This window comes from Natrix helvetica (genome assembly GCF_964273705.1).
Source record: "Natrix helvetica genome assembly, chromosome: 1".
NCBI classification, from domain to species: Eukaryota; Metazoa; Chordata; class Lepidosauria; order Squamata; family Natricidae; genus Natrix; species Natrix helvetica.
Window position 1 is genome coordinate 333,426,101 of NC_138548.1, and position 18,340 is coordinate 333,444,440.

At 38.9% G+C, this 18,340-nt stretch overlaps 1 protein-coding gene across 2 annotated transcripts in view; it reads left to right on the top strand.

Moving 5' to 3' along the window:
- ADAMTS9 (ADAM metallopeptidase with thrombospondin type 1 motif 9) overlaps window positions 1-8,785 on the top strand; it is a 174,353-nt gene extending 165,568 nt beyond the window's left edge. For both annotated transcript variants that reach the window (XM_081938876.1, XM_081938877.1), the window contains exons 34-40: window positions 717-811; window positions 1,213-1,307; window positions 1,405-1,538; window positions 3,121-3,212; window positions 5,127-5,231; window positions 7,122-7,216; window positions 8,668-8,785. In XM_081938876.1, coding sequence (XP_081795002.1) covers window positions 717-811; window positions 1,213-1,307; window positions 1,405-1,538; window positions 3,121-3,212; window positions 5,127-5,231; window positions 7,122-7,211 — 611 coding nt within the window. In that variant the 3' untranslated portion in view covers window positions 7,212-7,216; window positions 8,668-8,785. The remainder of the gene's footprint in view (window positions 1-716; window positions 812-1,212; window positions 1,308-1,404; window positions 1,539-3,120; window positions 3,213-5,126; window positions 5,232-7,121; window positions 7,217-8,667) is intronic.
- The last annotated feature ends 9,555 nt before the right edge of the window (window positions 8,786-18,340 follow it).

An 18,340-nucleotide genomic window follows, 5' to 3' on the forward strand; every position in this document is an offset into this window, starting at 1 on the left:
TGATTTCATGACAATGCATGGGGCTCAGTGCTTGAGAGACCATCATATGTGCAGTCTTGAATGCACAAAGAAGGAAAGGGGGAGGGGAATGAATGTAAGGCACAAATAAAATTTCCTAGCACCTAAGGTACTGCGGATGGGAAGTGGGGAACCTATGAGATTTTCCACTGCAACTAAAATGGCATTTTTTAAAAAAAACAGTTTCCTTCAAAAAAAAATGAACTGCAGCAATGATCTCCAAGTATACTTTAACCTTTTCTATGCCTAACTTTACCTGATTTCTTTTCATAAGCTTTTATAAGATGGTAGACCAGATCTAGTATCACTTCAAATGAAGAGCAACCAGTGATAACATATCCCTTAGATGGCTATGTGAGCAAAATGACATAGGTTGCACTGACATTAGAAGTCTGGTTCTGAGTCATCCCCCTCAAAAAATCTTATCTCTTACAAATTTAATAACATCACTGCAGGCGTTGGGAGAGGGGAGTCCCTGCTTCATACACTCCCAAAGTCCTTTTTTTAAATTAAATTTAAATTAATTAATTAATTAAATTAATTTAAATTAATTTAAATTAAATAACTGAAGACATTTCACGTATCTTGAAATATTCATAGTAATAACGCACCAATCATCTGTTAGAAAGTCACACTGCGTTATTTTGACTGTTTTGTTTTTGCTGATTAGAATCTCATCTTTCTTTCCTTTATTTTAGGTGAACTGCCAACAAGCTGCAAAGAAGCAACAAGACTCAAAGTCATTACTGAGGATGGTGAATATTTTCTGAAAGTTAAAGGAAGACTTTTAAAGGTGTGATTCAAACACCACCTCTGTTTTTTTGAGGGGGAAACTGTTTATAAGACAGGAAAAAAATATTTAGGTTCAAATGACTACATATTCTTCTGCCTGTTATACATTTCAGTTTTCTTGCTGGGAGTATAGGCATTTGTTTTCCAGTGAATTAGAAGCAAGGCATTCCACAATAACTATCATTAGAAAGAGAACTTTCTGTTTCCGCTCTCATTTCGAGAGGGGATTGTTAGAACAATGTGAAAAGAAAATGAGCAACTGGCCCTTGGAGATTCAATTATATTTACATTGTGCATTTTTTTCCAGAAAATCATAATTCTATACCCTCTTCTTATTTCTGCCCTTTGCACTCATCATCAGTTTTAATTATTTCATTAAATTGTGGCTCTTTTCCCCCCCAGATATATTGTGCCGGCATGGACTCTGATAGTCCTAAAGAATACATCACTTTGGTAAATGGTGATGCGGAAAATTTCTCAGAAGTCTACAGCTACAGGTAAGAACAGGCAGCCATTCTGTATTTTTTATTATGTCTCGCTACCTTGTATAATTTTTCTTGCAGTAAGTAGAAAAGGGGCTTTCTTTTGATTCAGGTTACATAACCCAACTGAATGTCCATATAATGGAAGCCGAAGAGAGAATTGTCAGTGTAGGAAAGATTACACAGCGGCTGGGTTTTCTGCCTTCAGCAAAGTAAGGCTGGACCTGAATGCTATGCAGATAATAAGTGAGTAACAACAATATTTTGCTTCTCATCTTGTTTTTCTTTGTTGCAATTGTTGGAATTCCTATTCTAAAAGAGACCAGCTTACATTTCCCGAGTTTAAGTTTTATATTACCATACCTTCCTTTACAGTGCTTAAAATGAAATATTTTATATTGCCACACATTTAAACTTAGTTCTCTGTGAATGTTCTTTTCCCTATCTTGCCTCAGCTAAACTCAAATGTATCATTATAATCTTAAGCATTGTTGAGAAAATTCTACTTCATGTAATCCCATTTCTCATTGGGAAATTAGTGTAGGAGATGACCAGGTTGACCCTGAGGGAGGGGACAGACACGTCATCAGTCATGTGCTCCTTCTCGGCCACATGAGATCAAAGCCCAGCCCACCTTGAATTCCTTACCTACCATCAAATTGCTTTGAACATTAGTGGTTCAGATACTTGTAGAGAGCTTAAGTTTTCAATAAATCCTGACACCCATTTGAACTGCCTGGATCTCCTAATTTCCCTGGAACCTGACACCTCACAGTATTGGGACAGTGGTTCTCACCAGAATTCCCTTTTGGCTAAAGTCCCATCTGAAAGCAGAAAGGTTATACAAGAGCAATCAGATTTCACAATTTAGCAACAATATTGCAGCTGGACGTTGTCTTGAACTAGAGGCAGTTCCTAGTGATAGCTCCTAATAAAGAGGCATATTGCAGTGGTCTATAGCCGTGATGGGGAACCTATGGCCACGTGTGCCACAGATGGCACATGGAGCCATTTGTTAGGGCACATGCACGCGCAGGCCAGCTGACTTCAGCCTTCTTTTGAGGCCGTTTTTCACTCTTTACAGCGAAAACCGGAAGTCACCGTTCCCAAACTTCCGGTTTGGCCATAGGACCATTTTTCGCCCTCCGGAGGCTTCAGAAAAGCTCCTGAAGCCTCCAGGGGGGCGGGGAAGGTTGTTTTCACCCTCCCCAGGCTCCCGAGGCTTTCTAAGAAAAAAGCATGCCATAAGCGGGGGTAATGCTAGCGCGTGCATGCCTGCTCGGGTGGTTACGCGCATAGGATTATGGGTGTGGCATGCCCACGCACGGCCCCACTGCGCTCCCCCCACTTTTGGCACGCAATCCCAAAAAGGTTAGCCGTCCCTGGTCTATAGAACTACATCCACGCTTTATGCCTATAGTTAAAACAAACGGCAGGGGAAACTTGCTGCTACAGAACCATCCTACAATTTTAGACATATTAGAAAACATAAAGAAACAAACGGAACACAGGCAAAGCTGTAGTGCATTGCTAAAAGATTGGTGCCTCTTCATATGTACAATGCTTGTAATGGTGAATGGTTTTCACATGATTATTCCTCAATTGCAGTATCTCACTACACAAGTTTAAACATTGTGCCAAGTTTCTCATTTAAGTATCTATGTGAAAAATCAGGGAGGATTGCTGTTGAGTCAGAAAAATAAATGTATATCGTTAAGTGTTTTATTTTCTGTAAGAGCCAAATTAAACATTTGCATTTTTTTTCCTTTTCCAACCATTCCATTTCCCCTTTGTCTCTGTGGTTCTTGCCAAATATTTTTTTTCACAGCTACCGATTTACAGTTTGCACAGACACTTGATGGGAGACCTGTTCCTTTTGCCACTGCTGGGGATTGCTACAGTGCAGCCAAATGCCCACAGGTATCCCTTGATCCCCAGTTACATTCCAGCAATTTGTCATTTATTCCCAATCAAATCAATCAGGCACCAACGATTGCCTTATTCTGTCACTCCTTGTCTTAATGTCTCCTTTCTTAAATATTGTACATTCTGGTTTTTTTTTTTCCAATTGTACTGATAAAAGAGTTTGCACTTCTGAATTGAGGGTTTCTCGTGGCGATCCAAATATTATGGTGATCAGATGTTCTTTAATTTTTTTTCTTATATTAAATATAAGAAAGCGTGTTTAAGCGTGTTTAGTTTTCTTTGCAAGTAGTCCACTGTTTAATCCAAAGGAATTCTTCAAGAGACTCACAAAATAAATGAGAACTAATTCTTAAAACTGCATAAATCATCAGATTAAAATGCATAACAATAACTAATTTGAGCTAAGGAAACAAAATAATATTTGCTTGTTTTTTTAAAACAATGTATAATTGGTGTAACAAATTTCTGTGCAATTGAGGAATCTCAAACATGAGGGGAGATAGCAGATTAAGAGAAATATCTGCTTCCCATTATGAATGGGTACTAAAGACCCTGTTGAATATCCAAGAAATGAATGGTTTCATATGAGAGCAAGTTATCCTTGAGATGTAACAAGCTATTCTAGATAGTTTTGTGTCATCAAGGTGATATATAAAGTTTAAGTGGTGAGCTCCCGTTACTTGTCTCCGCTCCTGCCAACCTAGCAGTTCAAAAGCATGCAAATGCAAGTAGATAAATAGGTACCACTTCGGTGGGAAGGTAGCATTATCATACCAGCTAAATGACCATGGAAATGTCTTCAGACAGTGCTGGCTCCCTTATCTAAGAAACATAGATGAGCATTGCCCCCTAGACTCGGACTTGACTGACAGGGAAAACCTTTACTTTTACCTTTAAGAGCATTGCATAAAATTACAATAAAAATAAAATACACGGAGTCCTGTTTTAGCCAATATAAACACCAGGGCTTCATGCAGCAAAATGAATATTTGCTCCATGGAGATTAAGTGGGAGTAGGGACGAAGAGACGCCTCTTCAGCTTTCAATTGATCAGGAGGGAAAGTGTTATGATACACATTTTAAATTAGAAAACTAAACTTAGAACTTATTGTGAAACATGACATCTGCCTGGTTGACTTGTCAGGATTTTCTGTGGCCAAGCTAAGGCTCCTTTGTATGTTCAATATGTTCAGACATACAAATGCTAAAGGAGCCTTCGTTTTGGCCACAGAAAATCCTGACAAGTCAACCAGGCAAATGTCCTATCTAGATAAAAGAGCAAGAAAATATAGCTGTCCAAATGTAGGAAACTTCTTTCTTTTTATCTTTCTCTCGCTCGCTTGCTCGCTCCCTCCTTCTCTCTCTCCTTCCCTCTCTCTCTCTCTCTCTCTCTCTCTCTCTCTCTCTCTCTCTCTCTCTCTCATTCACTCTCCCTCCCTCCTTCTCTCTCTCTCTCCCTCCCTCCCTCTCCCTCCCTTCTTCTCTCTCTTTCTCACTCTCTCTCTCGCTCTCCCTCCCTCCCTCTCTCAGAAGAGTTAAGAAGCAACAAAGATCACTTGAAGGACAAGAATGCCCTCAACTGGCAGGCCACAGCAAGGCAGCCTTGTTCTCAAACTGCTGCAAATGAGAATAAATGCTTAATCTCATTCCTGCTGTGATTTGTACAGTATGTGCTAATCGCTACGAGGGCTTGGAACAATTGAAAACAGTGCCAGGGAGATCTTGTTAGAATAATGACTCTGTGGTCTGTTGTTACACAGGGGACCCAAAGCACTAGAAAACGACATTGTTCACAAATAAATTTTATTTCCTTTGTTTTTAAAGGAGCATGCATTTGGGGTATTTAGTAATCATTTCAGAAAGCCACTACAATCTCATGTATGTCTTTTCTTGTTTTTTTTTTGAAAGGGTCGCTTTAGCATCAACCTCTCCGGAACTGGCCTGTCAGTAATGCAGACCTCAAAGTGGCTTTCACAAGGGAATTACGCTGTTTCTGAAATCACAAGATCGCCTGTAAGCAAAACTTACTTTGAATTAAAGTGTTGCATATGTTAAGTTGCTGGTCCTTCTTGTAAATAGCAAAAAAATAAAATATGTGCATATGAAAGGGTAGCCCTTTGAAGTCAAAACTAAAGCCCAAGAATTGCAAAGCGTGGTATGTAATTGGTGGATTTAAAACCATAGATTGGAGTAAATTCAACTTGATCTGTATTATTGCAATTAATTAGTGGATCTGCTTAACCATGAAAGTAAAAAGACTGAGTTTTGTGATTGCACACACTTCTTTAATTAATTGTCTGAGTCCTCCACAGTAGGCAGTTCAGTGCTTGTTCTAACAATGCTATTAAACTCAAGGAAAAAAAGACAAGGGTCTGTAGTGTCTAAGTACCCTCATCCTCCATGAATCGGGAGGTCTAATGCACTAGGCTGCTCCATTTTGAATGGCTTATTTATGCTATGCTAATAATTATACAGCAATTTCCTGAATATGCCTGAATATAACATACAATAAGAATAAATAAGCATAAATTAGTTGAGGCAGCTAACACACCTAATACACTTTCCTCTTCCTATTCTCCCCAAAACAGCAACCCTGGGAGGTGGGTTGGGCTGAGTGAGAGGGACTGGCCCAAAGTCACCCACCTAGCTTTCATGCCTAAAGAAGGACTAGAACTCACACTCTCCTGATTTCTAGACTGCTGCCTTTACCCCTATACCAAATAGTCTATATTCTACACATAGCCCAGTCCAGCAAGTCAGCAAAATCATTCAGGCAGAATCTGGAACAAGTGCAATCCCTTTCAGGTTTTCTCATTACGGTCCGTCTCCCTGCCCCGCTTCCCCCGAAGCTGCAAACCCACAGTTTGAGAATCTACACAAATGTCAATCTGGCCGCCATCAACAATTTGCTGCAATAAGCAGGAGAATTCCAGCGGAAGAACGGTTGGCATACTTGGGCCACTTCCACATAAAAGGATCCCCGACCTGTGGAAAATGAAAGGCATCATGTTTGTCTCAAAAGAGACAGTGCACAGGGGAATTTTCACTTAGTGACTCCGAAGCAGCTGGGGAAAAAAAAATCAGTGTTCAGCAGGTACTCCTAGAAGGAGTCCCAAATGACCAACTGAAAGCAGAGACTCAAGACAATCAATATTGGCTACTTTCCCTGCTACAGCTGTCAGGCGCAGCTCTTGAAGTTTCAGTGTCAGGAGAACAAGTGAACTAGAAAGTGGGATCGGTATCAGAGATCAAGGGTAGCAAACAGAGAAGTTTTGCAGACTACATTTTAACAACATGTAGGACTGGAAAGTCTCACGTATTGTTTGTTTCACCTTTTATATTTTTTTTCTCTCTTTCTAAGGCAAATTCTGTTGTTGTTTTTAAATCAAAAGGTGTTTGAAGCTGAAATAGACTTAGAATACACTTTATTGTCATTTTGAATGTACACTAATCGGCATACATTAAAATGAAATTTTGTTGCATACAGCTCTCAAAGGGTCACCACCTCTAATATACACTACATAATCATGAATAAATAAATAAGTACAGAATTACACGTATACCCACATATATTAAAGAAAATAGAACAAATACTGAATGTTATATGTGTATAATTTCTTTTTAAAATCATAGGTTTTACAGAGCTGAGGTGGCGACCTCTTTTTCTTTAATGATACATTTTTATTTTACTATGCGTTCCTTCGTTTCCTTGTATGTTCTTTTAACCTAAATATATTTTCCTGTTATAACCCTCTACATTTTCACTTAGAAAAGTGCCTAATGTAATTGGAATTAAGATTGTTAATACATTTTCCTTCTATAAATTGTTCAAATAGATTTGGGACATGAAGAATTGCATTTACTCCTCTCTGGTGTGTTCTTTTTTCTCATTTTAACTATTAGGATGGTACCAAAGTAATAGGAAAATGTGGTGGTTACTGTGGAAAATGTACTCCATCATCTGGAACTGGCCTCGATGTTCAAGTGTTATAGCAATGGTAAGTAGTACTTTCTGCCTACTTTTGTGTTATATTTACACATATTTATAAATGTTTATGGGCTTAATTGTGTGTCTAGTCAGTGATATTTATTTAATCAACTAGGTCTGTATTTATTCGCAGTGAAGTTCATTTGGCTGAACAGTAATTCCACCAGGCAAGCTTTGCTTTGCAATCTCTAAGCCTCAGAATTATGGTACATGGAGTGATGAAATACTGACCACTAATGCATTTGAGTATAATGATATTACTTCTGGCACAAAACCATACTTGGATTTAGCTCTAAAATCGTCACTTCCAACTTTTTCCTAAGTTTTCCACCCACACCTAAGTGTCATGTGTTCAGAAGAAGAGGGTACAGGTAGACCTCTTTTACGGACTACCTCGTACCATGACTGTTTTAAGGATGTGCAGAAAGGACCTTTGTGCCCTCATATGCTCCAAAGCCCCTTTATGGACTCACCTGGGAAACATTTCATAGACTTGCTGAGTCTGGCAAGCCATCTAGATTTTGATTAAGATGTTTAGAGGAGGCCACTGTTTCACTCATCATTAGAGGCACATTTTGTAGAAACTTTCTCAAGGACTATATCCACAGCTCCTTGCATCAAAATGACAAACGCAGTGTTATGAGACAAACTCTACTCCTTCACTTATAAAAGGAGAAAGGTTTGCTTTATGACAGTACAATACTGCTATCATCAGATGTTCAGTTTCATGCTGGCCGTCTTCAGAATTTGGAACTCCATCAAACAGTGTAAGGAATAGCAATGTCTGAGACATTCAATTGACACTCAGTTGCCAATTGATTAAGTTTTAACTTTTATTGTTTTGTTTTTCTTGAATATTCAGATGTCATCACAACAATATTTCTTACTACTATAACATTTGATTTTAAAAAAAGCAATTTCTGAATAATCCCATCCACTTAAACCTATCTCCGGCTAGTATTTCTGAATTGCCATTCATCCATTCATTCCCTTTCTTTTAAGATGAACACTCAAGGCAGCTAATCAGCTCCATGCGAAAATGGTGGTTTGTTTGATTCTTTGTTTGCTTTAAGGAAAGTCTGCCAGTTTTCTTTTCAAGCTGACATTTTGGATGTCAGCCCTGGCTAGGACACTTGACCCTTTGGGAAGTGATTCTCACAAACTTGGTGGTTCCAAATACATTGAGGAATTGCTGAGTCTGCATGTGTTGAATCTATGCATAATTCAATTATATGCATATAAAGCCTAAGTCGAATGACATAAAGATAATTTAGTGATATAAGGATCTAGTGCTGGAAGCTGTTGCACTAATGTAAAAAAAAAGTTGTTAAACTATACAGAGTAGAATTATGGTGCTTCTGTGCATATCAGACTGTCCCCATAAAAGATCAGATACACACACACACTTCTGTTGTCTAGAAAGTAGAAATGAAATCTCTTTATCTTGTTTTTAATTTCCAGGATTTCTTAACGCCGGGAGCTTAAGCAAGATGGATGAAGGACAATTAAGCAATACCTCTGCCTTCCATTTTTTTTATTTGTGTGTGTGTGTGTGTGTGCGTGCATGTGTATGCGAGAGAGAGAGAGAGCGAAATGTATGTAATGTGCCTTTTAAAAAAAAAGTATGATTGTATCTGTGTATGTGTGCATACGTGTATGTGTGTACAGTATATTCTTGAAGTTCTAATGTATTATATTTATGTCCGGAATTATTTATTTTGATTTAATATTTTTGTATGTAAAATTTTATATTAAAGCTGCTTATCCTGTGTTCTTTTTTTAAAAAAAATTAAACCTTGCAGTCACACCACTGCATTTTTACATATTCTACATCATATGTAGCATTTTGACAAAAGTGATATGTTTATTGTCACTGTATTCAGTTGTTTACCTTCATTCAGTAATTTCTCTTCTTGTTACAGGCTGCACTGATATTTGTAAGGTGCTAACTGGTTTTCATTAAGGTATTTTTGGCATTTTAAAACCAACTATTCCTTATGAGGAAAATAATTATTGTTATTAAATTTATATGGCAATCAGTACTTTGCAGATATTTGGTGGACACGCATGATAGTATTTTCGCTTTATCAATAACTATATCTTACATATTTTTAATGGCATGTAATTTCCATTGACTAATACTATAAAAGTCACTGGTTTGGTGCTAATATGATAATATTTATTAATAACCTGTAGGCTTTAAAAACTAATTCTTTGCTATGTCTTGTGGCAATGGAGAATGAGTAATTAAATTTGTGTAAAATGAGAATTGGTTCAAATATTAGTTTAAGGCAGACAAAGCCTTTGCCTAAATTGGATGAAGGCCTAATATTATTCAGAAATGTATGAGCCATTCCTTCTTCAGAGAAATTATTTTCAGTGATAGGATTTGTGTGTGCTATCATACTGGCAACATAAAGCCACAAGGAACAGTTACTATCAGTCTGGATCAGCAGTCTTCAAAATCGCAAGTTAAAATATGGAAGCTAAATGAATACTGGAGAAAAAAATTCTCCAGAAATTAGACATTTGATTTTTTTTTTGTCTAAAAGTCCATATTAGCAGGAAACCATGTTTTTAAACATGGTTTTAAAGAGAGGTTTCAATATGTGGGATCTGGACATATTTGAACCCCAGCTCAAGAATTGAGTTGCTGCTGAGGACGAATACACTTATTTTTCAAGCAAACATAATGGAACACCAAAATATTTTGCCTTAATTAGTGCTACACAATTATTCCTACACAATCCTTCTGGTATTAAAAATCGATTGTTGAAACAAGTTGCAGAATCATTAGTAACAAAGAAAAAATAATGCATACTAATCCAAATCCCACAATGATGAAATTTTGGAATTGCTATATATGCTATATTACAGCATATATTCCTATTAGGAATTAGGTGAATCTGCGATACATACTACATTTTCTCTCTCTCTCTCTCTCTCCTCTCTCTCTCTCTCTCTCTCTCTCTCTCTCTCTCTCTCTCTCTCTCTCTCTCTCTCTCTCTCAGTCTCACACACACACACACACACACACACACACACACATGGCTCAGATCACAATTGCTATATTTAAAGTATTTCTACACTAGAGCAATGCGGAGCAGAATCATTTTTGTTTGTAAAAACATTACATTTGCTCAAAAAATAATTAATAAAAATCAGAATATTTAATTTCTGTTATTGAGAAGTCAGTAATACCAGAAGGCTGTTTTTTTCTGCCAAATATACCACATGAAAAAGAGATGTTATGTCTAATTTCCCTATTTGCTTTTTTTTTTCAAAATAACTTTTTAGCTGCAAGATTGATAAGCACACATACCTTATTTTATTAATTTTAGCTGAGTTTAATGATTGCATGGTAATATTTCAGAACTTAATACTTATCTACTACTGGAGCAAAGCCATTTCTCTTGTGCAAACTTGATATCCCTAAGAGCAGTTACACCTTAAAATCACTAAGTTATAAACTTAATAAAGTGGGTTACATTTCCCAATATAAACAGCTTCAAAAAATAAAATTACACCACCATGTTCGCTATGCATTTGCAAATCGTCCTATGAACTATAGTTTTATATGTTTTTTTAAAAAAATCTAAACCATTTGCTTATTAACTACTGGGCAGATTCAAAAAGATTGCTGATAAATGATTCTACTGTAAACCTCCCTGAAATATCTGTCCCTTCACAATAATTTATGTTGAATTCCTCTGATGTAGAAACAGCTGTCAGTGAAATCTGATTCAAAATAAACACATTGCATTAATATCAAAAGAATTGATTAAAATGGCATTGCATATTCAAATATCGAATGCATTTTTGCTCTTACTAATTTGTCAGGTCAAATAGCTTGTGACCAGTCTGAGAAGACAAAGTGCAAACAAGGTTCTCCACAAAGAGTTCTATATCTGCAAGTACTTAGGTCTTACTTATTTTGACTGAACAGGTAACATAATCTTATTTACAAATATGCCCAAATGTTAGGAAACTCCCAGCCAAGCAGGGAGGTGGGGTCAAGCTTAGAACTAGCCTTGAATTCTTGCTCAGCTGAAAAAGGCATAAGCCAAACACCTCTTCCACGTTCCATGAAACCTTATCTGTTGGTTCCCAAGGGAAGGCAAACAGTGTGGGGAGAGTCTTGCATTATAGGTAGAATGCAGTAAAATAGCTGAACTTTTCATGAGTGGATCTGGTTGCTTCCAGCTGACACCAGACCACAAACTACCCATCTTTTATACAGGTATTATTGCTGTGGATCAGTAAGATAATGTTGGCCATCAATATGATTTCTCCTGAATGTTCTCACTTTCCCTATGGAGCATAATCTGTCCCTGGTTCTATCCATTAATAGCAAAATACTGTTTTTAAATCTGCTTTACAGTTATTATAGGATGATTTCTGGTAAGAAGCACATATGAATATCTTTAACAAATAATGAAAAAAAATATGTTTCGTACAAGTATTCACAGCTAATAGATTTCAGAACTGAATAAATCCAAGCAGGTCAAAATGTTAAATATGCATTACAGATTTAAATAAATATTAAAAGGTGTATTTTTTTAAAGGAAAAATGCCAAAAATACCTTTCAGAGTACATTTTATGGAAATACTGTGTAGTATAAAGGGAGTAGTGATTTTGTTACAATATGTTTTTAAAATGTTCTGTAGGGAAAAGGGAAACTTGCACTGTAAGCATTTAGACAGAAATATGGTGCTTAACTCCATCTGCTATTTTTCAGTAATGAGGTGACTGAGTATTTATACAAAAATATATTTTAAAAACCCTATACATTCCTTTATACTAAGTAGTATTATGATGATGTCTATCAATGGTGCAAATAAAAGGAAACAAAATGAATGACATATAAGGAGGTTACGATAGTTACTAATTTTTAGGTGGTGGATTACTTCCTTTTTTTCCAACAAGAGGACCACCGAATGATTAAGCAGTTCTTGTAATATATACATATACTTTTGTAAGGATCCCATTAATCTTTATGAAATTCAATAATATTTGCAAGCACTTTTGTTATGTTGCTTTCGTATTTTTTAATTATTTTACTTTTCCTTTTGGGTCAGTAAAAGAAAGGGGTAAATAATGTTTCCGTGATTTTCCTTTATTGACCACATTGTGCTGCATTGGATAGTGCTTTCCTATGGACAAAAATGAAATGTATACATAGGATGAATAAAATGAGTTTTAAAAAGTATACTGTTGCAGTCATATTTGTTCTTGGCAAAGAAAGTAAATGTTGACATTGCTAGGTGATGCAAGCAAAATTCCCAGGGATTCAAGGTCTGGTTGTCTGCCAAGATACATATTCCAAAAAAGGAGAGCACTAGGGAAGTCTGTGCAGTCAGGGTGACCACGTGGCAGAAAATGAGTAAATAAGTGACCCTCGTACTGAAGTTTGTTTTCAAAAATGTACATTCAGTGTGGCCCATATACTCACAAAGAATGGACTGACTCAACCATAGTTTCAACTGGGAAACTGAGCATCCTAGACCAAACCAAATCTAAAACCACTAGGAAATTCCTGGAAGCTTGGCATTCAGACATATCAGCCATCAGTAGACATATAGAGGTGAAATACATTTACAGACCATTCAAAAGAGACCATAGAAAAGCTAAGAAGGAAACAAAAGACCATGACAAATCCTCTATAGCAGCCAACGTCCAGATAAGCAAGGATTAACCCCAAGCAAACAAACAAGCAAAAGTATTACCCTAATCAACTAATTACTGAGTACCCCAGTAACCTGAGCTACAAATATTCTCTTCTATCAGAACTACCAAAGAGAAAAACACTCCCTCATCAACACTGGTAAAGCAAGCTGCTGTATATAAACAAGGAACAAACACCACAACTTAGTTGGCTAATGAAACATCAAGCAAACAACCAAGATCAGAGAGTATTAAGGTCTCCACAGTTCAGTCCTGAGCGACAGCTATCTTCTTGGTATCTACCTTCAATGGGTGATAGTTGGGAAAGAGTCAGTCTTGAGGTTGGAATGGGGAGAAAACTAGCAGCACAGTCTAACATTTAAGTGTTGCATGCATAAGTCATGCCTGAATAGTACTATCCACAGAATCTAGTCCCATGATGGTAATGCTCTCTACATGGGGCTCCCCTTGAGATGCACCCGAAGGCTGCAGCTGGTTCAGAATGCGGCCGCGCGGACAATTGTGGGAGCCACCAGATACTCCCACATAACACCTTTGCTGCGCGGGCTGCACTGGCTACCTGTGGCTTTTCGGGTGCGTTTCAAGGTGTTGGTCATCATCTTCAAAGCGCTCCATGGCACAGGACCTAATTATCTGCGGGATCGTATCCTGCCCCATACATCCCTTCGACCGATTCGCTCTCACAGAGAGGGACTCCTCCGGGTGCCGTCCACTAGGCAATGCCAGCGGGCGACACCCAGGAGTAGGGCCTTCTCTGTGATGGGCCCGACCCTTTGGAATGACCTCCCCCCAGATATCAGGACTACCACTGACCTCCGCTCCTTCCGTAAGAAACCAAAGACCCACCTGTTCAATTTAGCCAGCCTGGCCTAATTCCTAATTCCCAATTTTAGTTCCTCAAGCCTGCATTTTTTAAATTTTCTAGGGGTATGCTTTTAGTTGTTTTTAATTTAAATTTTTAATTTTTACTTTTTGTACAGTTGTATGAGGTTTAATTCATTTTTAAGGGTATAGGATATTCGTCTTTTGTATTCGTTTTAATGACACACCTGTACACCGCCCCGAGTCCCTTCGGAGAGAGGGGGCGGTCTATAAATACTGAAAATAAATAAAAATAAATAAATAAACCTATGGCATGAGTGCCAGAGGTGGCATGCAGCACCCTCTCTGTAGGCACGCAAGCCAACGCCCCAGTTGGCTCTGCCACACATGCATGCGGGTGTCCCACTGGCCAGCTAGTCTTCCAGTCTCTGCCTCGGGGGGGGGCAGAGGAGGGAATGTACCAATCTGACCAATCCGCTCTCACAGGGAGGGGCTTCTCCTGGTGCCGTCCACCAGGCAATGCCAACGGGCGACGCCTAGGAGTAGGGCCTTCTCTGTGATGGGCCCAACCCTCTGGAATGACCTCCCCCCCGACATTAGAACCACCACCGACTTCCGCTCCTTCCGACAAAAACTGAAGACTCACCTGTTCCGATTAGCTGGCCTGGCACATTCATAATTTTTATCCCCCGGCAGATATATTTTAACTGGTATTTTAGGGGAATTATTTTTAAATTTAACTTATGGGGTACTTTTAAGGGGTTTTTAAAAACTATATTTTAGATACTTTACTTAGATGTATAGTTTTTCTTTTAACCTCCTCCATAACTATTTACTATTTAATTATTTAATTATTTATGTTCTGTATTTTCTATGTATTGACTGTACACCGCCCCGAGTCCCTTCTGGGAGAGGGGGCGGTATATAAGTGCAAATAAAGTAAAGTAAAGTAAAGTATGCATGCGAGGCCACATGGGGGGTCCGCATGCTTGTGGGGGGCAGGGCACATGGGGCACGCGTATGCATTTTGGAGGTTTGCGCACATGCACACGCTTTGGGCACTCAGTCCGGTAAAGGTGAGCCATCACTGATCTAGTCCTTTTTGGCCTTAGAAAGAAGGAAAAGCAATCCAAATATAGGTTATAATACTACAAACAAGTAATGAACTGGTCTGGGCAGGAGGAGGGGGAAGAAATACACTATTAGTGCGAAGGGATGAAGCAGAACCACTAAAAACTTTAAAATAAGACTAAACCTGGATAGTATAGTTCAGTGATGATGAACCTTTTTCACAATCGCACGTGCCCGCGTGCCCACCCCAATAATTTAATGCCCCCCCCCCCAGTGTACTGCATGCCCGTGTGAGCTCCTTCCCGCTGCCCAGCGCATCTGTGTATGGCTTTCTTGGAGCCTGGGGAGGGCGAAAATAGCCTCTCTTGCCCCCCCCCGGAGGCCCTCTGGAGGCCAGAAATGGCCCGTTTTCTGATTTCCAGTGAGCCTGGTAGGTCCGTTTTTCACCCTCCCCAGGCTCCAGAGTCTTTCTAGGAGCGTGGGGAGGATAAAAAACGGCACAACATGCAAACCAGAAGTTCATTTCCGAACTTTCGGTTTGCACATTGGATGGTTTTTCGCCTTCCAGAGGTTTCAGGGGAGCCTCCGGAGGGCGAAAAACGGCCAAAAATCAAACCCAAAAACCCTGGCCAGCGCGCTGGAGCTGACAAGGCAACACCTTGCGTGCCCTCAGAAATGGCTCTGCGTGCCACCTGTGGCATGCATGCCATAGGTTCGCCATCACAGGTATAGTTAATAATCTAGTGTTAGTATGTACAGAATTTAAAATTAATGTGATAATTTAGAGAACAATGCTAGAATAGCATTCCCAGTAAAGAGAGGATTAAGCCTAGCTCTTTCAGCAGGTCTTGGAGGCAAATGTGCTATGAAGTGTTGCTCTTGGAACACATTCTTCTTTTTGAATTGAGGTGGTTAATTATTCCTGGCATAGAACTTTTATTCTTGCCTATATTCTTAATGTTATTTTACAGAAAAACCTCTAGGAGTTTGTTACAAATGGAGCAGCATATAAGCCCGATAAAATCCTAAATAAGATAAAGCTATCAGCGAGAGTTTAATTTGGGTTCTTGCATTGAACAAATCGCTTGTTCCAATTGTATTAGTCTACTCAAAAGGAGATTCATCAAAATTAGTTATGATGAATGGGATCCAAAGTGCAACATTAAGTCTAGCAATGAGCATTGACATATCCCATACATTTCCATCATTCCCCTTGAAAGAATATTTCCTGAGCTGCATCACAAATGGCTTTTGAAGTGAAAGGAGGCCTAATGTTCCCTTAGGCATGTGGAATGAATCATCATCATCTTTGGAACCAAGCCTAATGTGGGCTAAATGTTTCAAGTGCTTAAAGGTTATACCTGCCTTTGGGCGGGAAAAAATTACCTTTCAACTCTTCTATTTTCTACTTTAAGGATGTCCATTATAAGACCTTTAAATTGGCTAACATTATATTCCGGTCTCCATTTGTTAAAGAACAAATGATATGTCATCTGGTTGCCATTCATTCAGATTTGTAACCATTAGTGGCAGATCAGGTCTGCTTTAGAAGCATTTTTTTTTCAATTTGAACATCCTTCAGTTGTTGAGTTTCAGTTCCCCAAATCCCCCACTCACCATTATTGCTGAGCATTCTGGGAATTGTAGGTGAACATACCTGAAGGGCATCCTTCAATAACCTGGCTCAAAAGTTTATTTAACTTCTCCAGTGGAAGAAATAGTAGCAAATCTATCTTTCTATTGAGGCACCGTGGCTCAGCGGCTTAATAGATACCAGAGAAGGTCTGTGCTCTGGTGGTTAGAGTTCTACTACCATGTGACAGGATGAGTTCCCATTACTTGCTCCAACTCCTGCCAAGTTAACAGTTTGAAAATATGTAAATGTATGAAGATAAGTATCACTTCAGTGGGATGGTAACAGGGTTCTATGTTTCACTGCACGCCCTGTGCTGCAGTCAGTGTGATGTTAAGCTGGCCACATGACCACTGAACCATCTTCAAACAGTGCTGCCTCAGTGGCCTAAAATGGAGATGAGCGCTAAATAGAGTGAACAGATGAGACAGAACTCAGGTTTCAGTGACAACAACAGCTCTTTATTCAGCAAACTATGTACAGCTTCAGCGCTGGCCTGTCTGATAGCTAGCCCTTTTATAGGGAGATGTCAGACGGCTCAGCCAATCGGCTTTGAGTATTTTCCCACCGGAATGGAGGACCTTGGTGGAGCCTATTGCTCCAGGCTCAATATGTAACAAGTGCCACTCCCTAAATTTGGTTATGACTAGTGGAGTAAAACTCCCCGAGATTCCTTTACCTTATCTTTCCATTAGGGTAAAACAAATTCTACAATTCTGAGTGCTACAAAAAATATTAAATGAAGCTATGTCCAAATCTCCCTGGCTTTTCTATGCTGTAACAGCCACTAGGCCCAACCTCCTGATTTCTATAATGCTGGTGTCTTTTTTTTTTCTTCAAGGCAACCAAAATGTTGGAAAAGCATTTCTTTGTTTAACAAAATGCAAAATGAGGATTGTTGAATTGTGGAGGAGAAGACTGGATCCTTGCAGAAAATACAGACTGGGGGGATTTTCAGTTTGACAAGTATGAAATAATTAGGGTGTTGCAGGGGAAGATATTAGAATTCTGGCAATGCCTTCCACGCACTACAGTACGATAATAAATGCACATGTAGAGATTTATAAAGGAAGCAAAAGAGATGGATGTAAAAACAGCTGCCCTCTGGCTTCAAGAGGGTTTATATCCCTCCTTCTTGTCTCCCAAATGGCCTTTCTGGGCAATTTCCTGCTACACATGGATTAACTCCCTCATCCCTTATGAGTCTCTGTGGTGTTTATTGGCTAGGCTGAAACAATTTAGGGATGGATCATCTCATTGATCATCATAAATCTCAAGTCGAAAAGCAAAGGCACTGAAACCACAAGTCACTGGAAGTTCTTACGGCTCTCGCTGACTCCTGGATAACCTCCTTGGTGCTTCTTTTAGCATAGTGTCACGATTTCGGTATTCTTCCAGGGGAGTGTCTTCACTAACTTTTCCGGATAAATTCCTGAAAAGACCAAAAGTGCCCAGAGGCATGTGACATATAGGTAGTCTTTGACTTAATGACCGCAATTGGAACAAGAATTGGACAGTGTTTCTGTGAGTTATGCACAATTTTATGACCCTTTTTTTTTTTGCTTACGGTTGCTGAGTGAATCACTGCGGCTGTGAAGTGAGTCACACAGTTAATCCAGATTCCCCATTAACGCTGCTTGTCAGAAGTCATCTGGGAAGGTCATAAATAGGAATCGTGACCCCAGGACACTGCAAGCATCATAAATACATGCCCGGCTCCAAGTGCCCCAATTTTTATAGGGATACTGTGACGGTTGTAAATACGAAATCCGGTGTTAAATACAAGGACCGGTCATAAATCACTCTTTTCAGTGTCATTGTAAGTAACTTGGAATGGTCACTAAACCAATAGTTGCAAGTTGAGACCTGCATTCAGAATAGAGTCTAAAGTCTGAACTTTGTATGTGAAGATCAGTAAAATA